The 20,835-nt window shown below is 47.7% G+C and overlaps 1 protein-coding gene across 8 annotated transcripts in view; it reads right to left on the bottom strand.

Moving 5' to 3' along the window:
• The window catches only part of camta1a (calmodulin binding transcription activator 1a), a 222,541-nt gene that overhangs the window by 81,591 nt on the left and 120,115 nt on the right, over positions 1–20,835 (bottom strand). For all 8 annotated transcript variants that reach the window (XM_029834332.1, XM_029834326.1, XM_029834327.1 and 5 more), the window contains one exon: positions 14,097–14,232. In XM_029834332.1, coding sequence (XP_029690192.1) covers positions 14,097–14,232 — 136 coding nt within the window. The remainder of the gene's footprint in view (positions 1–14,096; positions 14,233–20,835) is intronic.

Here is a 20,835-nt window from a genome sequence, read left to right as displayed (position 1 = left end):
GTGGGGAACAGCAGCACGAGAGACTGATCAAGGAACACATGCAGATTCAGGAGAACACCTGGAAGAGCAGATATCTCGCAACGCACCAGATCCAGCTGGCTAATTTCCCACTTCTGTGACAGGAGGCGGTGAGCTGAGGTACAACATTAAACAGGCAGGAGGTAAACTATTTTCAGTTCCCTGAAAAGTCTCATTAGACCACGCTCTGCCGGGTATACCGACATGGGACATGTGAAGGAGGGGGTGGGGGGGTCGGATCCGGCCTGAAACAGCAGTGTTGGAAACCTCCCTGTCTGCAGAAGAGTAAAAACAGTTCATGACTATTCAGCAAGGCTCCTAATCTGCATGGCGTTTGGGGAGCCGCGGCCCCATCACACCCTGTCTGTCTGCACTTCCACATCCTGGCGACAAACACTCAAACATACTCAACGTAAATTCATTAACACTTACTTCTCCTCTCTCTCTCTCTCTCTCGCACAGCCTCAGTTTTCAGGACTCTTGGCACGAGGGAGCTGTACACACTGAATGGCAAATGACAAATTCTGTTCCACGGTCTCTGAGAGGGAAATATGGCTCTCCATTCTCGTGACACATTTGATATACAGCCATTGCAAATTAGCCATGAGGCTGCAAGTGTGGAATGAATTGATATTCCAATCATCTGCATGATATAACTGCACACAGCACAACGGCAAAGTCATCTGTGTCGCCTTGATTAGTGAAGTACACAAGTAGGAGAATACAATTGTCTGTTACACTGGGAGCGCGCTTGTTTCCAAGCAGAGGCCTGCGCCTAATAGAGGCAGCTGCCAATAAATTTGTACAAATATTCCAAGAGAAAGGGGAAGGCCGCTTCATCAGTTGGACGCGTTGATAAACAGTGGCGGTCTCTATTAGCGCTGACAGTGCTGTCAAGGACGCGCACGTCGGGCCCCGCTGAACAGCCAAAGGAGAGAATGCACAATAACCGCGGGACGGGAATTAGAAAGAAAAGGGAAAAGAGACAGAATCAAAGAAAAAGAACAAAGGAAGGAGGCCAACTACTGAAAACAGGGGTTGTTCTCACAAAGGTCAGGCTGATTGTCTCGGCCCAAATATGCTGGCCTTTTCAAAATTAACTCGGCAAAGGCGATATTTTCCTCAGAGCCGGCATCATGAATCAAAGAAGCGTCTATAGTTCATCTCTGAACAGGAAGCCACATCCCTCCCCGTGTGCTCTTCTCTCCACTGACACCCCCCCCCCCACCACCCCCACCCACACAGAGCTGACATCTTCAGTAATTATGTAATTAACACCATGGCAGGCCTAATTTCAGAGATAGTACGTTATAATTGCATTCAGCCGTTCATTAGTTAGGCCAAACAGTTGATACTGTGTGTGCAGGTGTGGTGGGGGCCAAAGGCTACGCTTTTTTCAAAGTGCAATTGCAGTGTCAATGACTTGATTGGTTTTCGCTTGATATCGCTGACAGGACAGGTTTTTGCAATTTACCAATAATTACCCTCACCTCCTGATACAATAAAAAAAGTCACTGGTTTCTGCTAAGATAAACCAATCAGGGTGCACTTCTTCTGCTCTCTGCCTCCCGGTCTGCCTGTAGCTGTGAATAATGTCCACTGGGCTGTGTCAGCCTGAATTAAATATTACAGGAGGAGAGGGAAAAAAAGAGGAAACAAATGTCACAGAGGAACAGGACATTATGTCGTCCACATGCAGGCGTTGACTATATGAACTGATACTAAAAGAGTAATTAACCAAATGATAAAAAGTTAATACCACTGACAATAAATAACAGTAATAAATTCTGCTGCTGAACGTGATGTATGATATCAGTCAGAGCAGCAGTGTGTCTGTCTGCTCTTTTTAATGGATTTTTTAACCAACAGCAGGAGGCAGTAATCTACATAAGCAGATCGCAGCGCACGCAGGAGTAATTCACACCAGGCACGTTACAAAAACCACTATTCTGTTCCCAGTCTGGCACCTTGTAATGCAACACTTTCCCCTGATTAGTTGCTGGATGGTAACGGGCAGCGGCGATGTTAGTGTTTGGGCAGACAGGCAGCCTGATCAACACAACAGCAGATCTATCCCAGGCCCTGGGATCATTTCTTCAATTTGGCCTTCCTGGCACACCAAACCAAATGCTTAACTAGGCAGAATTGGAGCTGCCACTGGCTAGAGGTAGCAACGGGCTCCCCTTCAACGGCTCATTCATCAGCCCCAGCGCTACCACTGGGCCACCTGTTCTGACACCACGCAGGGACGGAGTCATTTGCATTCTGCTCCCACCATCCTTTTCTCCCTCTCTTCACTCCCCCCCCTTGTTCTTGTTCTCTGTTCTCTCAGGAACTTTAAAGTTCCTCAGTGGCAGCGCTGACAGATAATTGAATACAGGGGTTTGATTTAGTTGGAAATCAATTTGGGATGGGGCTTTTCATTCATTATGCTCCTTGGCTTTGGTACTATATCTAAAACCCCTCAAACTTTGGCAGCTCAAACATCATCAATTCAAAGTGAAACTGAACAGTCCTGAACTGGTTCGACAAGCGAGCGGGACGTGGGGGGGCTGGGAGGATGTGCTGGACGCTTCTCGAGGGGAGTCTGGCTCCTCTGTGCTCTTTGTCACCACCAGGTGCTGCTGTGAAATAAGGAGAGAGGTGGGGACGGGAGGCAGCCATGCACATAGCTTGACATTTTAGCCAGCTCCCTGCAGACACATTTGGCAAGTGTGTAGGTGGATGTGTGTGTGTGCCCTTATGTGTTACGATTTGCTTCCTAGCGTGTGTGCAAGTGCATTTGCATGACTGTTTCTGGTTGTTTATGTTTTCCCACAGTGACGGTTATGTTTGTCTTCATTATGTTCGTATTCATTAAAGCAACGTGGCGTTCTCGTGAAGAAGCTGGAAGGTGCTACCTCCTTTCAGTATCTGCAGGTGAGCCCTAACTCAGAGGAACACACAAATGGATGTCACAGCCGCTAACTGGGACATTAGCAACTGAGATTACTGCAGGTCTTCCTCACTCTAAAGGCAATTCCATCTCTTTGGAGGCAAATGTAAGACCACCCCAACTCCCCAACTCACTTATCTTCTTGCGCGTTCAACTCAATTGTCATCTGACTGACTTGAGGCTGCATTAGATTGTTTAAGCCCCCGGATATGTTAATCTGTGACCAGCTCTGACCTCGGCAGACTGTTTGCAGGGTGTCAGAGCCCCTAATTCATCACAGACAGGCCATTAGCTAGCCATCCAGCCGCACAAACACACAAAGTACATGCGGAAAAGTTCTCAGGAAACAACAGAAATCCCCATTCCACCAATATCATTAGCTACTGGCTTTCAAACAGCTAAATTGGGACACTTACCCGACTTGTCCCATTTTTTTTCCTTTGCGCAACAGCCGAGACGTTGATGAATGGTGCAAAGAAAGCGTCAGCAGCCGAACATGGGGAAAATAGGGTTAAGGACATACCCTAGCCAGAGACTTCAACATGACGGACTCGTGTAGGAGCAGAGATTATAGCAAATCTTAGCTCTGGAGAAATGTCACACTTCCTTAGGCAAAGCTTGCCAAAGCCACACAGTTTTTGCAAGCACCGTTACGTCGTGGCTCTCTTCAAAGCACTAGTGAATGAAGGACAGGATATGGAAATTGAGCATTTTCAAGCCATTTTAAAGATGGGGAAGGGCTGCCGCGTGAGGTCATCGGTTGTGAACGGCCTCATATATCTAGATGCCAAGTGAGATGGAACAGTAATTACTCCTATGCATCTCTGTGCAGACACAGCCACTATCTTGTAAGCGCCAATGATTGACAGCCTCAATAAAAGACTCGCACCGCGCCCCCTGCCCCTCGCCTACAGGCCCCCGCAACGAATGGTCAAACTCATCGTCTGGCACCCTCAGGCAGGGCACGGGTGACGCCCCCTCTGATAATCCTGCCCATCACATCCATCATCCTACCCCCTCACCCTGTGAGAGGGCACAACCAAGGGAATCTAATCAGGCAGTCTAATTGAGGAGCAGGGGTAGCCAATACCCAAACTGGAAAGCTGGCTTTGCCTGGCCAGGCTCAGGGGACGTCAATAACACTCAGCGGGTGTCGATTCATCAGACCTCCTTAATGTCATTAGCCCTGAGAGGATCGCTTCACCCCTCTCTCCTCTGGTGCTCCCTCTCCCATCTATTCATCTCCTCCCTCATTCCTCAAACTTTCTCTCCCTCACTTCATGTTGCCTCCTCTCTTCCACGTGTCCCTACATCTATCCGTCTCCCACTCTCATTACCCCCACCCCCACTAATCTTTCCACAGGCAATAATATGTTCACCTTGCATAACAAGTTCAGGACTCGCCTAAAGAATCAGTGTGTCTCTTTTTGGGAAATTGGCGTACGCCCTCAGTGGCAAGAACGTAAAGCCCGCCACTCATCTCGTCTCAGTCCTCCTCCCGTCTTCTTTCCCAAACACCTGCCCTTCCTCTCTGCCCCAATATGTTCTACCTCTAAATTCCAACAACATGTGGTGTTTATTCCAGCTGTTTATTAAATGATGCCAGAGTTTCCTAGGAGGTGGTGATGCAGTCAATGACTCTACAATTACCTGGGTAATTATGCAAAAAAGGCGAGTGCTGAAGGAGAGAGCTGACAGGGACCTTGGCAGAGGTGGACTAGCTGTGATGTTCAGGCTCCGAATGGAAAAAAGGAGATTTGGATTCCGGAGAGCATGCAACTGTAAAAAGGAATGTGAGCCTCCTCGGGATCCAGAAACTTACACTTATCCACAAGCGAACACAAATTCGAGCGCTCGTTTCTTCCCCGGGCGTCACCATCCTTCCGTCTATGCGAGCGCTCGAGCCTGCTGTTTTTGTTTTGGACAATAACTCCAGAATGGTTGTGCTTTTCAGGCGGCACGCTGCCTTTCCCTCTGTGACAATTAGGTCAGAGGCAATAAAAACAGGAGGGATGGAGGCAGGTAAATATAAAAAGATAAATCAAAAATGTATATAAAAGTAAGGAGTTGAGAAAAAAAGGGAAAAAAAGGTTTTTTGTGTACTATTCCAGCTAAATTAGTCCCTCCAGTGATTTACAAGGATGTGATGGGCGTCGACCAGTCAAGGGGGCTTTCGCCAGTCATAGCAGCCCCTCATGCTAACTGCTAACTGCTAGGCCATATGTCACCCGAGTCGTTCCATGCGTGCGGCTGTGAATATGCAGAGATGCACAAAGACTATTGTGGTGGACCAAAAACTGCTGAGCAGGTTTCCACAAGACAACACATCAGTCCAAATCAGCAACGGAAGCAGAGGCTGCTGCACGTCAACCTGCTGCAAGTGCTGACGCCACCCAACGTTTGGTGCATTTTGTTATTTCCCTTTTTAGCATAATGTAATGACAGAGTTTAGGCTCTGCAAGTATATTGCTCTTTTGCAAGTCTTCAGTAAGGTTACCTTTTTTATGTTTTTTGCAACCCCCTTCACTCCCATTAATCACCAGTGCTGCTCTGCAATCATCCAAGTGGACTCTTTAACACAGCATGCGTGTCAGACGGGGCTGACAAGCATGTATCAGGCTAAATTGAACCACACAGTAGCTGTTCTGAAACAAAAAGTGTCAGATGGAAGAAGAAGAGGGCTTAGCAAACTGCCTGCCATGGGAGCTTTATGCACTTGGATTGGATATATTTGCACTGGCAGGGTGAATAGTAAATTGCTTAGTGTCAGCTCATCACTTAAGGAGGATTGTTGGTGGGTATAATGCTACCCAGCACATGGATACTCCAAATGGTCTCAAGCCAGCAACCCCTCTTAACTCTCTCCAAGTGTCCCGATGTGATGCTGTGTCCTGTCTGCGGACACTAAGCTTTCAGTTGTGGCTCTCTGAACTCATCACTTTGGCTCATATTAGTCTCTGTGTTGCAGATTTATATATAAATCCCCCATCAAAATGGGGGTGAACTGACCAGCCACAGCAGGCACGACTACATTGGAGAGGCAGACACAGTTTTAAGGGAAAACACGGTAGAAAATAGGTGGTTTCGCAACCCCCCGACTGAAAAGGGATGTTTAGAAATGGCAGCCATGTTGCTTTAATTGTCTGCTTGTCCACCTTTCTGTCCGCCTAAGGAAGGGACAGAATTGGATTTTCACCTGACCATTCTGTTCTAGTAACGACGGGCACCAGGGAATTACCTCACAGCTCCGTATCTGGAAATCTGTGGGATTAAGCTCCATTAAACATCGAGCGTCGCTGAGTTTTATCTTGGGATTTCACTCGGAGACAGAGCAGAGCACATGACGAGGAGGGAAAAATAGCAACGGAACGTCCTTCACCTTTATCGACCAAATCGTATATAAAAAGGAGGAGGGTTGAGAAAAATTGCCTGCCTGTTCGGGATAATTGTGGAGAGGAGAGCTTGTCCAGCTGACGTTCATGTGTTTAGCATGCAGAAATATGCCAACAGGTTTTCCCAACACTGACCGCTAACTCTGCTGCAGCTCCGAGCACACACGGACCCACAGGCTTCCCAGAAAAACACTCCTTTCCCAGAGGTCCACCAGCCGTTTGATGAGGAATGACCACTGCTTTGCACACACACAACACACAACTGCGCATGCATGCGCACAAAAACCCTCACACACACAACGCTGCCTCGGCTCACACCAAGAAAATTTAACCTGCGCTTCACACAATATATTAAGTGTAGTGTGAAAGAAAGTCAGGGGGGTCCGATGATGAACACCTCCTGTGTCCTCCCTTCATCCTCTTTCTCTCTCTCCTCTGGGCTGTTATTGATCTGATCTCCTTCTCTCTCAACTGGAGCCATGATTCATGTTGTTCTGACCGGCCCTCACTCACCACACACAGACACAGCTCAGTCATGCTCGCCGCTATCTATCTGTCCATCTGTCTCTGTCTGCTCCCCCGCTCTGCCCTCAGGCAGGTCAACCTGCTGACTACAAAGGGCCCGTGTGCCGTCGTTATCATCAATACTGTGATTTCTGCTATCAGTATTGGAGTTCTTCCTGAGTTGCTTAAAAAAAGGTATATTTGACTACCAGTAGAGTTATATTATAGAGTTATTACACAGATAACAGCTAGCAGAAAGCTTATATAGCTCTACCGACTCTTCTAGCATTCAAATAAATGCTTAAATCCTATTTTAAAAGGGTTCAATCTATGCACGGCTGCCTGAAAAGAAATAATTTGTCCTTCTGCGTTCATGTGGGCTATTTTACGTCTCAAATAGATAAAATGTTCCATGTTTATGCGGGCTTAATCTGTCAGAGATTCAGTCCAAAAGGAGAAAAAAAAGAGAGACGTCAGAGCGAGCGAGCGAGCGAGCGAGGCAGAGAGATGTGTATAGATACAGCGCGCTCGCAGCAGCACATAAAAGCCCAGCTCCAACCAAGGCCTCTGCTCCAATGTGTTGAAATTAATTGAGTGAAAAAAATCTGCTGTTTAAGGTTGAAGTGGGTTATGGGAGGCAGTGTAACAATTGTTTTCTGTTTGCCAGAGGCTATATATCGTTCATTCCGGCTTGCTCTCTTCTCCATGCTCAACACTTGCCTCTCTCTCCATCTCCGCCCTCCCTCCTCTCACCATCCATCCACCTTCTAAGCCTCTCTTGCTGCCTTCCTCCTTCACCAGGACTTTATTTTCTAAAGTCTACTTGATTCATTTTAGCTCTTCCATTTTCATTGATCACATAAAAGATTGGCTGTTTTGCTTTTCTTTTTCTTTAAAAAAATAAAATGGCCCTATTTATGGAACTAGGTTTTGATCTATCTGCCGACGAGGAAGTTTCCAGTGGAAACGTCCCAACGTGCATCCAACATATCCTTTTTTCCCCTCAGGATTGTCTTCAGTGAAGCTAAATAAATGGGCTTACTTATCACAGCTCATGTACATAAACATGCAGATAAATCAGAGCATCGTCGACCAACAGGCATCATTATTGTGCCTCAGCCACATAAACAGGGGACCCGGTTAGAGAAGCAGGTTAGGACCCCCGTGGGCTTAGACAAATGACTCCTTCACTCCGCTCATTTGAATGCACAATTGATGTTCTTGGCTTTTCAGCAACTTCTATTAAAAATGTCTAAATAATGCAGCGATAGTCATCGGAAACCAAGGACAGGGGACGCAGAAGAGAACATTTCAATCGTGTGAGTAGAATAAGGACAAATGTGCTACTTGGAATGGGAAACGACAGAAAGTTATGGCTGCGTAATCTCACAAGACCCGACCGATAATGAAGACAATTCCTGGAATCTTATTTCCTTTTGTTGCCCAAAGCAGGTGTGCAAACCCCGTTTCCGGAGTTAAAGCACCTATTTACCGGCCTTTCATGTAAAATTTCTAAATCTCCAACATCACTCTGAGGGAGACGGGCTTGCTCGACAGCCGTAATTCGACACAAACACTTAACCATTCTCTTTGAACTCTGCAGCAGCGCTCATTACTGCACCTTTGAAGAGTGGATGTTGGAAATGTTACATTTTGATTTTGCACTTATTAAACGTAACACAGCAGCAAATTACAGCGAAACCTCCGTGTTGGTGGTAAATAATACATAGGCCCTCCACGCTAGCCGGCAGAATAAACAGCCAAGCAAAACGTAACAGATGAGAAAGACGCCTGAGTATAACAAGTTCATCCCGCAAACGTCAATACAGACAGATTTTTGCACATGGAGCAGAAATCTTGTGGAACGCTGGAGCCAGCTCTCTGCGTTTTGGGGTAAACAGCTAATAGCACACTTTCTCCTCAAAGCCCCGCGCCGCCGTGTTCGCTACCTGAAACGACGACGCTGTGCTGCCTTTGAAAACCACATTAGAAGAAGAAGAAGAAGGAGAAGAAGGAGAAATGTTCCAGAGCAAACAGGGGGAAGGAGAGCCGGTGCTGACGAACAATACTGCTGCTACCAGAGTCTTCGTGGCCTCATATTTAAGACCATACGATTAAAAGAAGAGCGGAGGTTAAAGCAACTCGACTGGGGAAGGAGGCAGATTCAGAGATTCAATAATGGGAATATCCTGGAGAAACGTCCAGAGAATTTGGAACAATCTATAAATGTATTTTCCAGGTTTTCTGTGGAAAGAAACACGCATTGATTCTTCTGGTCTGACCCCTCGGTGGCGGCCTGGAGAGGGAGACGGTGCAGGAATCAGTGAATCAGCCAAAAGAGGATCATTAAACAGAGGTTTTAAAAGAACCGGCGCCCTGTCAGAGGGGAGGCGAGAATAAGACTGACGCCGTAACTACCTGCTTCACTTTGAACTCCAATAATTCAGGAGAATCAAATGAATTCAATAGCGGTTTGATGTCGACACCAGAGCGGGCCTTTCAGCACAAAACGCTGCACACTCAATCACTTGCTGGTGTTTTCTAAGTAGTATGAATCTCTAAACAGCCTAGCGTGGAAGAAAAAAAACAAAAAGCCCCACAGAAGGCAGGAGCCTCAGTCAACCTCACTCATTAACATAAAATCCCAGGACCTGTGCTGCCAGGGAATTTCTGTTTCCCTCTCAAGACCAAACAAAAGAAGGCAAAGGAACCAGTGTCTCTGAAGAACGCGTCCTCAAAGGATGAAACGAGGCATCTGGCTTTGAGTTATCTCATCTACTGCGCACCATTAGTCTTCTGCGTAGTGGCTCTTTTGTCTCCGTAAAACACAAAACAGTTGCAATAATTCTACCTGCAATCATCATGAATTCCCGTTTAAATCGGGAACGCCTCGGCCAGGCGCGATACCTGCGTCCCCCGGTGCACAAAGTCAGACCCCATCTCACAGACATGGCCCCTCTGAACTCCGCCGGGGGGGTGGAAACGACGGCGGGGCCTGAGAGGACGAGGCTAACAGCTTAACGGCAGCAGTTGGGAGAAGTAAGAACGGAAAACTAATTACTGCGGTCTTAAAGGAAAACTGTTGCTAGAGTGGATGCACCCTACACGGGAGGGGAAGGCGTTCATGGGGAAGGCTTTGGTTCAGTCCCTAATAACAACATAACAACCTCCATTAAGCCATTATGCTGGGATGAGGATCACTGCTTTAATCTACCACGCTGGATCAAAAGATAAGAAAACGACTAACTGGAATGGAAATGTTCCGCTTTGGTTTATTTCATGTGCAAACAGCATCCGAGGCTTCTAACACTCCACTGTATACTTTTACTTAACCCAGTGTTAAATAAATCACAATAAAAATAGTGGCTATTCCTTGTAATAACTTGAACATGTCAAAAGAGTCGCACACTTTCCCTGCCTTTGCAATGACTTTTGACTTTTTTACTGTGTGAAAGTTACGAGTGAGAACTGCGATAACAGCGTCTTGGTATATGACACACATATTAGTTTTGCCTCCTCCACATCAAGTCATCCAAAAAAAAGGAAGAACTAGCTCTGTAGGCTCCAAGGCAAGGGAAAAAAATCAGAATAGCAGAGCAGACACCAGGAAAAAGGAGACGACATTGGAAACTGGAATCGATTTACCGTCTTTATAGCGCAGGCAACTTACTGTTGTTTAAAAGACAGAGTTTAGGTTGAAATAAAAATGGAAAACACAAACTTTTGTGCTGTGGGCAATCAGATGTTAATTTCACAGCTGACTTGGCGTCGGGACATGTGCAACAGCGAATATGGGGTCACTCCCTCTGAAACTGTGCTTCGTTTCCTGCCCGCTCACATTTGATATGTTATCCAGCTAGCTTGATAACGCAGTTTTCAGTAAAACCACGCAGACGATCGTGAAATTGTACATTTCACAATGCTTTAACCAACAAATAACAATAGCTAAACAGGAGGGGGAGGGGCCTAATCATGGAGAAATCATGTATATTAAGTTAATCCTGTAAATGTGAGCATAACTAGCTGTAAAAAGAGGAGTTCACTGTTGAAGGTCATGTGATATTGAAAGCCAATGCAGTGTAGCATCCAGCACACATCTACTAGCATCCACTCCATTACAACATTAGCAACTAATGTTTTGACATTTGTCTTCATTATTATCAATGAACAGAGGCGATTGAGCCACCAGCATGCTCCATTACCTTCTTTCATTGCACAGTTGCACAGTTGAAATCACACATTAGGGTGGATCCAACATAAAATGACAAGTTACCAGAGCTAAGGACACTCTGGCTGATTATTTAGATGGCAGAGGGTGAGAGGGTTGGGTGAAGGGATGAGAGGGTGGAGTGGAGGCAGGAATGGGACTTGGAAAATGAGTTGAGAACTGTATTGGCATTTAAGTGTTGGGAGCGTGGGGCTACGAGGAGCACCTTAAGAAGAAAAGCTCATTTCAATCGGTATAATTAGCCTGTGGTAATGAAATAAGTCAGAGTCGCTGCCACCTTCACTTAAGAGAAAATCGATCTACATTTGAGGGAGTTTATTAAAGCTTAGGGATAATGGGAGTAAGGTATAGAAAAGGTAAAGGACTGGAGGAGATGGGGGATGAGTCGACATTAATGGCTAATCAGATGAGAAGAGGTGATAACACTGGGGAAGAATCTTGACAAGAAGCAGAGTGGGGATCAGTTGGAGTTTGTCAAAGCAAATATGCTGGAGGTGCTGCTATTTTACAGCACAAAGCCAGGGGATGCTATCAGCACGGCGCTAACTGCGGCCTGGCTTAAGATGACATCACCATGCAGGAGCGAGCCGGCTCAAGCCCAGTTTAACAGAAGATTCTGATGGACTGGACGTCCCTGGACGTCCACGCCGAGGTTGCAGGATCGCGCTCGAACTCCGCTTGATGCCAGTGGATGACGAACAACTTGAGCTGGGTAAGAACACGGTTTGGTGAGATAATCACTGATGGACATGTCTCCTTAGGCACCCCAAATGCATGCTGGTTACTGTGGGTGCTTCTTGCTCATTTATCCAGCCGTCTGGCCGGCTCACCTGGAGTGATGTGGGAGACGTCAGGAAGGCAGGCTGCTATTTCACGGCCTGTTAAGCGCTAATGCCGCAACATGCCCTGCGCTTCAATTTTAAGGGAACGGGGAGCACTGCCGTCCAACTCAAGGTTCTGTCTGTCTACGCTGTGGAAGACTGGGGGGTCACAGTAAGGAACGAGAGGGGGGAAAGAATTAAAAAAAGAGATAAATTGTGTAAAAGGAGGTGGTGGAAGAGACTGGGTTTACATGGGCTGCTGATCCAGCACACAGGCAGCATCGTGCTCACTGACACCTACTCTCACCACGCTAGGCTGCCTTTCCCAGGCCCCAAATGGATCCTCAGTCCTGGACCTCCAGCTCCTCCCTTGCCTGACGTAGCCACGACTCCTTTCATGTCCCTTTCTGAACGCTAAATTTGGCCCGTGTAATGACCACATGACCCCGATTAAGCCCCAGATAGCTGGGGATTCAAAAGAGTTTCACCCTTTACACACTGAAGTAAGGACGTAAATACTTAACACAGCTATCTAATGTTGTAAATATCTATTGTTCCAGCAGGGGTTGAGATCCGCCTTCACTCCCCCCGCAGTGTACAGGCCAGCTAACAGTATTTGCATGTGCTAACAGCGAACATGAGTGGGGCTGGCAGGTCAGTGCTCCCATCATATACTGGTAACAACCATGATGGATCACTTCTGTCTGAACTAGCTGTCACCGATGATGTGTGAGGTGGAAAGGATGTGACTTAGGTCTCCCAAGACTGTAAAACGTGAATGCGCACACAAAAGCTCACATCGCACAACACGGTCCCTGTGGGATAATAAAGCGCGGACGATGCCTGTGCTTTATTTTTATATTTAACAAGTGTTAAACTGTAGTTATTGTGTCAGTTCCCCTGTGGTTCCGCAGCCCTGACCCAGCCCTCACTGTTTTCTCTCTCTTCACTAAGCTCATACTCACACCTAGCACGAACTCTTCTTCCAGTACAGCAATTAGCTCATTAGCCATAACATATGGAAAGATGGCAGCATGGCTAGTCTCACTTTGTTGTAGAATGGAGGGACAGTGGGACTTGATGATATAATCAACAGTAGATAGTTGTGGGGACATTTTCAAGCTAATTATCACATAGGACATCCCATTTAGGACCGATATTAGGGAACAGCTGGCCTAGTTAATAGCTGTACAACTGTGGCGGAAAGGAGCCATTATCATAAGCCAGTGTTCCCGGCTTCCCTTTGGACGTACACATCGAGGACGAAACGACGGCAAAGGTAACCGGTTGTCCTATTTCCTTCTAATTTGGTGTGATTTAAGCTGAGAAGAGTTTCAGGAAGAAAAGTAAAAGATGGGTTAGGCTGCTCCCACCAGGTCACCGGACCACTGCAGGACCAGAACCCCAATGTGTTGGCTGGGCGAGGGAGGCCATTTTCTGGGAGTGACAAACATCTAGAGGAGTGCAAACACAGAGCAGGAGCCCTGCTGGGAGAACGCCTGAGCTTTGTCTCTGTCACACTGTGTGACAGAGACTTACAGCACCGCTCCCTGAGGCGCACCGTTATGTGCACGCATGTTTGAGACTACCCCGGTGCAGGCACATGGACCGGGAGCTGCAATCGCCCACCAGCATATCTTGACTGTACCTAACCTCCTGTGCATGTGGCAAACACAAGCGCTGAACCGTAACGTAGTTGTGCTCGCCGACAGATCCGTCACGCTAACGCCCAACTGCAGCCAGCCTACGCCAAGCGGGAGAGAGCGCGCATAATAACGGCACGCGTGCAACTCGTCTTTTTACGGCAGCGGCGCGGTATGGAAGCGACTGAGAAGGAGGTGAGGCGAGGTGAGGGAATGCTAGCTCCACACTGCTGCTTTGAGCCAGCAAGATTAATGTAGGCTCTCTGGAGCAAAGGCAACATCCAGAGCTTTAATAAGGTACAAACAATCGGTTCCACTCCACTGGCTTCCGAGGGAAAACTATTGTTGTGCTGCATTGTTTCTTGCTAAGACTCCTTGGAGACACGGGCTGGCTGCAGCATGTGGCTGTCTCCATTACAGCCAAGGGAGGGGACAATGTAGACCTGTGTTTGTCTGTGTCAGGGTGAAGGTTGGCTCTTCCCCAACACGTACCCGCCCTCTGCCCCGCCCAGTTCCCCGTTCAGTCCCCGAAATACCCAAAACAAGCGCACTCACCTCGACTCCCTGGACTTTCAGCTTCATGTGATCCTCCCGGGTGGTCTTTCCGTCTTTCCTCTTCTTCCAACAGTAGCCATCCTTTCTGTACTTCACCTTCTTCCTATTGTACAAGATCATGGAACCATTCTGAGGCCTGGATCCACGGAGACCGGGCAGAGGGAGGGGGAGAGTGAAACAAAAACAGAGAGAAACATGAAACGAGGGGACTTTGAAGGCAGCCCAGCTGGGGGACTCATTTCAGAGGTGCACAAAGAGCGCTGACACAAGTTTACACCAGCCTGAAAATGCACCAGTGGCTTCGAGGACAAGGCATTCTGTGCTGTTTTTTGGCGTGCACGGCTTGACAGGGGACAAAACGCCCATCGCCATGCGTTCCTCCGGGTGAGCGGGGCGTCGACGTGAGTCCTCACAGAGGAAGAGTATGGCGAGGCTGCTCTGCCCCTTATCGCTCATTCATCCAACTTAAATGAGTTGTGGTGTTGGAAGTCCCCAAGGGTAAGTGAGGATCCTCCCTCACATTCCATTCATAATTCATCCCCCCTCCACCAGACCACAGCCTGTGGGCTCATAATGATATAATATAAGTATTTGATGATAATCTGCCTTTCCACTTCGGTTTGTAATAGAGGCATTTGGCACTCATTGTTAAACATTAACGAAAAGGGCAGAATAAAACATTCATGGCTTTTCCAACAATTAGTGTGCAGTTGGACATTAAGGCTTCGATGTGTGCATTGGGGATTGCTGGCGTTTGGATCCATACGTGAGCCACGCCGCGCCCGCGCAGAGGTCGCGTTAGCCTTGTTAGCCACCGCTCGCACCTCACGCTCGCACGCCCAGCCTAAACCACCTACTTACAGAAGTTCCCATCAAAGCAGAGAACAAACGCTTCCGTTTTTACACTCCGAATCAGACGGCGCGACTGTTGCTTCGCGTTGCTTCCTTGTTTATTGTAATCTCTCGCGAGGTTTATTTATATCGCATGCATCGTTTTACGCGCTGCCTTTGAGGCCGGGACGCGTGTTTGTCTGGGTATCACTCATCAATCATTTTCTCGGCCAGATCTCAGGGGCCAGTGTAGAGGGAGGAGAAGTGGGGAGGTGGGCTCCCTGCAGTCCCCCCTTTGTGGCCCCTGATGGCGCCTTCTAATGAGAGACGCCACTCACACACCCATGCGCTCCTTCCTTACTGATCTCTCCTCTTCTTCCTCCTCCTCCCTTCTTCTGTCTACAGCCCTGTCTTCTCGCCGTCAGTCAAGTCAGACTGTGCACGAGGGAGCGTCTTCGTCTCCACCTCCTCCGACTCCCCCTTGTTTTGGGATTCCTCACCTTCCTCTGCCACAACTCAACTGCTCAGGGTGCTTAGAAAACAGCCATTAAAGGACATTTTAATGGTCAGTTGGAAAGCGGGCGCGCACAGTGCTCCTATGGGATGCATAAGCAGTATAAATTGTGTTGTTGTTTATCGTTTGTGTAACGTCGCTGCGCTTGATCATAAAAGGCACTGATGAAGCAACGACTTTGCTGCCTTTTGCAGTGCAAACATACATGTTGGGACATTTGCATTCTGAATGTCATTTGAAAGACTCATTTAAGGCCCCTGCCTCAGCAGTTCCTCCGAGTCAGACACCAGGATGTCTCAATCTAAACGTGCAAATCCTATTATTTGTTTCAATATCGTTCTGTGTTTTGCCCTTCAAAGATACAAGGAGTGCGTGCTTCTTAAAATGTAGCTCTGCTTGAGACAAAAAGATGGGCACAGATGAGATAAGGCAGAAAATCAAATGACATGGGGCTATCTGATCTCCTCCGGAGCACCGAAAATTGGGGTGAGGCTTCGGTGTCAAAGGCTCCGCGGCATATTTATCGGCTCCGCGCATAAACTTATTTGCTCGGCTATTTCTGAGGGGCTGCTAGCTAGCTGCTATTTTCGGTTCAAGGAAATCTGGATCGGTAGGAGAATGCCCCAGACCCAACGGTGAAGACGGCCTGAGGCAGAGGCCACTTTAAAATGCCAGCGTGTGTCTCATCTCTACAGCTGTCTCGCCCTCTCTCCGTCCCAGTCATCTAATTCCAATGTATGCTCAGGTTTTTCAATTAATCTTATCGGAATTATACATATTTATACATGAGGGAAGGAGCTAACTGCTCTGTTATCAAAGAAGCTTGACAGGAGGGCTTCTGTCTCAAATACCTAAATGTGCCAAATGAATATGGAAATAACGGACTTTGGACAAAGTGCACACAGCCTCCCCACACCCCTCTGGAGTCTGCAGCGATAATAAGCTTTACCCTCAGTGTGGTGTTAAGGCCTTGTCCAGTCCTTTAGGAATCATTCATTTACCCAGGTAATGGCATTCACTCAATCAGAGGATTTTTTATCTGAAAAAGTCAGAGTGTGCACGCGCGCGCATGTGTGTGTGTGTGTGTGTGCAGGCAAAGCAGGGGAGGCCTGGCCTGAAGACAGGCAAATCACCATCAAAGGCCCAGCTGTCTAAACACCTATCGCTGCACAAACAGAGGAAATAGTAATGAGCTACAACAGGCACAGAGGGACAATCTGCATGAGTGTGAGCGGATCTTAGGGCGTGAAAACCCAGCGACAGAATGGGAAAGGTTGTGACTTGACTCCACACATTTATTCCTCAAGAAAAGGCCTATTGTGTGAGCACGGCACACACTTCTGGGGCAGACGAAACAAAACACAAACTAAACAAAGTAATACCGCACAAAAATATGAGCTATTACTGGAGCGCCAGTCTCAACTCAGCTGTATCAAGCGTACTCGAGTGTAAGACAAGCAAACAGCATTTTAATTATGGGTATTCCCACTAGTGGCAAAAATGTTGTGCTTCAGGATGTAATCTTGTCCAAAGGGTTATATAGAAAATGAAATATTTTGGTGTGGGTGAACCCGTGCAGCAGCAATAGTTCAGCTCTAACCTCCCTCCTGCCTCCTTACCTCGCCATATTCCCCATGATGCCCTGGGTTTGATTAATACCATACACAGTGTTTTTCTCCTCAGTAATGTGAACTGGAAGTGCAGCGGAGGAAAGGAAACTATATCGGTTTTAAGAAGCTTTCAGGACCGGAGAGGGAGCTGGGTCGGGCCCGGCTCTCCATTACCTGTCTGGGCCTTTTGCCGTCACAGCACCTACAGTCACAATCACGCTGTTGTCACACACAGCAAAGCGGTGATATACAGTATTCAGTACGAGGTGCCCCCGAGCACTCACACACCCACACACACACACACCCATATGCATACGGACGCATGGCGAGCGAGCCTGTAGCTCCACCCAGGAACAACAAAAGAGTGACAGAACATCAATAACACCGTGCTCATTAATGCTTCTGTCCATCACAGGTAAAACATGCATCATGTACGATAAAGCACACGCACGTGAACACGCACACATCCGGGGCTGTCAACGATGAGGAGACGTGGTTCCCCGGCTAATGGAATTATACTGGAAGCCAGAGCATTCCGTTAGACGGCACATCATCTTTGAGCCGCGGTGTTGGTGCCACGAGGAGAGCTCTTATCTGGACGCATCACGTGCCGGCGATGACTCGCAGATAAGCCGCACCCTTCAGCCCAGTCGAAGAATGTATCAGGAAGTGAGGCGTTTGCTAAAACTACTTTAAATGTAAATCTGCCACGGCCTCAGGATTGAGATTCATTGTCTGCGCCGCTCTAAAACCCTCTAACTCCCTCGCCAGTGTTCGTATGTCGGGACGCTGCAGGTTGCGTACCTCTTTGACTGCCAATGAGGCCTCGGAACCTGTCGCTGTCACGGCCACCCTTCGAGTCCTGAGGTGACCCGCGCCTCCAACGACAAACGCTTGATTGTAGACGCTAATTAAAAGGCGAGGGGCTGAGCGACGCGTTGCGCAACGCCGTGAGTTGTGGCGGCACAAGTAGACGCAGAGATTAATAAGACACCAACTTCACCAAGCATTTCTGGGGATGGACATGTGGAGGACAATATGATGCAGCGTGTTTAACTAAATAACAGTAATGATGAGAGGTTAGCCGGAGCCCTGCAGTTATAATTCAGGACGGATGGGCAGATCTCGCTCCTCCTCCTCCTCCTCCTCCTTCTCTATCTCTTCCTTCACTCACGGCCCACTGCCCTCCGGCCCAAAACAGATGTTCTCCATACACTTATCTCAATAAAATAAATCCGACAATTTATAAAGGATATAAATTATGGTGGGGGGCTACATATCAATGCCTCTGTCCCTATAAGACATTGTAAAGAGGATAAGAGTGAATTGGTGTTGGAGGGTGGGTGGACAACACGATGGGGGTGGAAGCAGCGAGGGAGGAGGGTGGGGCTGCTCTTATCTGGTCCACAGCAGCACGGCAGAATGAGAGAGAGGCTGGTGACTGGCCGTGATGCTGTGCTGATAGCGCTAAGCTGGTTTCATGCACATTTCAGGGAGGCTGCCATCACTGCTCCGACTCAAGGCTCCCGGAGCGGGCGAGGTTAGGACATTATTTACTAATAGCCATGTCCTACATTGGTTACACCACCAGATTCTGTGGGTCAACAAAGACACACGCACTTGGGCAAATGTGGACTTTGATGCACAGCTTAGGTGGCGTGGAAAGAGTTTAGCTGTGAGGACATTTTCAGTTGCATGGAATGCACACGCTCTCATACACGTATGGGCCAGCACAACAATGTGCTGTTTGACATATCAGCGTTGGAAATGCTCCAGCCTTTAGTCGGTGTGTAGAAAGTGGCTAAATAGATGATCCGTGCCTCCAGTCCTCAGCAGTAATCCCTGCGCTTTACCTCGGTAGGCTGCAAAAAAGGGATGATCAGACTGGAAGTGCGCTTGCTGTGGACAGCGTCCTTGATGATTAGTTTGTACATTTAATAATATGTTGACAGCAGGGTGTTGCACACTCTTTTTGTCTCAGTAAGACTTTCTTTTTGGATTTAAAGCAATTTAAAAGCGCAGCTACGCTCACTGATTGATCATCTACATCTTTGTCTTATTGTTTTTTTTGCTCTACTTGTGCACCAACAATGGGGCAACGCATATTTGCACCTGATAACAGAAAGGGCGCTTTATACTAAGGATGCAGCAAAATCTTTATATACATTAGTCTTTACACACAAGCTGCCAGAAAAGCCTCTTTTCACAAACGGTACAAAGATCCAAAACGACAGGATTTCGTCTTCACATCGTCACTGGTAAAAGGAGGCAAAACAGCCTGTGAGGTCAGCTGGATGAGGACGGTTTTGACTCTAAGGAGCAGAAGAGGGCAGGACTGAGCAAGGACGGGCGCTCCTAATGATCCCGCCTCTCGCCAACATGCTTATGGATCACCCGGCCCTTCTTCCCTCTCCTTCAGCACAGTCAGTGCCACCGTAGTGCCAATGACCTTCCCCTATTGATCCCGCCGTGATGGAGCAGAGTTAAAGCCAGCTATTGAACCACTTATGATTAATTCACAAATCCTGCTTTGTCCACAAAAAAAGATAAAAGAACAAAGCACAAGCAAGAGGAACAAGTAAAACGAGAGACGGATGAGGAGTAAGTGAGGTCAAAAACCCCTCCACCTTTTAAAGTGAGACCAAAGTAAAGAGATAGAGGATTCTTTACAAGCTGACCAAGCTATAAAATACACCTCAGAGGTGCTTTCGTCACAAAAACCATCAGCACAGTGACGGAGGAGAGTGGGGTCAGGTTGAAATGAGAGCGTGATATAACGGGCCGGTGGAAGGAGACTGTCAGGAAAACCAGAAAAAAGGCAAAAAGAAGCCATTCTTCCTCTCCTGTCTCCTGTCTCCAGGTCTCTTCTTCGTCACCAGGACGGACCAGTGGGGGGGGGGGGGGGGCGGCGGCGGCGAGGGTTTAAAATTGAGCTGTAACTCTATCTGTTTGCTGGAGCGAATCAGAAAGTCTATCCCACCTTTCACCTAGGAATCGCTGCTCTCCCCATGCCCTGTCTGGTCACCATACCAACCACAGCCAGGGATCACGGGATTAAGTGGAGCCCACGGCTCACTGGCAACTCAGGCACAGTTATGGGGGGGGTGGACAGACGTCAACAGTGGTCGCTGACGGCGGCCATGCAGATCAAATCAAATTCCCGGCATTGTGAAGGTGATATGGTCTTGAGGCAGCCCTAAACGTATTGGGGCCTGAGTCGCCCCCGCCGTAACGCTAGGATTGGATTTGAGGTTCACAGAACAGCTTTTGTTTTCTTTTCTGATCCGTGTGTGTGGCGCGGAGCTTTTACACGAGCGCTCACACACTGTGGTTCGCCTCCATAAACACGACCTGTGCCAGAATGTTCCGCATACCGTCGCCCGTGCAGCTCTTCATATGCTTTTGATATGAGATAAAACAGAAAAGGGAAAGTGTAGTGTAGAGGAGTACACACAAGGTCGCATTACCATGCACACACTCACGCACACACACACACACAGGCACACGTATGCGCTAAACAAACAAAACATCTAATTGCATTGTTTCATTTCCATTTTCAGATACCCTTTTAACTTTCTTTTTTTAGCAGATGCCTTTGAATTCCAATTTCCGTTGACTAATGAGCATAATCCATAAGAGAGAAACAAAAAATAAGGATAATTAGAAGCTATTTGCTAAGAGGCAAACTATAAATGAAATGCTGAGCACTAATGTAGAGTTTGTCAATGGAAATGCTTTGCCTGTATGACAGTCTTTGTTTTGCCACAACAGCTAAATCAAAACG

This window comes from Takifugu rubripes, chromosome 3 (genome assembly GCF_901000725.2).
Source record: "Takifugu rubripes chromosome 3, fTakRub1.2, whole genome shotgun sequence".
Lineage (NCBI taxonomy): Eukaryota > Metazoa > Chordata > Actinopteri > Tetraodontiformes > Tetraodontidae > Takifugu > Takifugu rubripes.
Note: the sequence above shows the minus strand (reverse complement) of the source record. Positions and strands in the feature narration are given on the sequence as shown.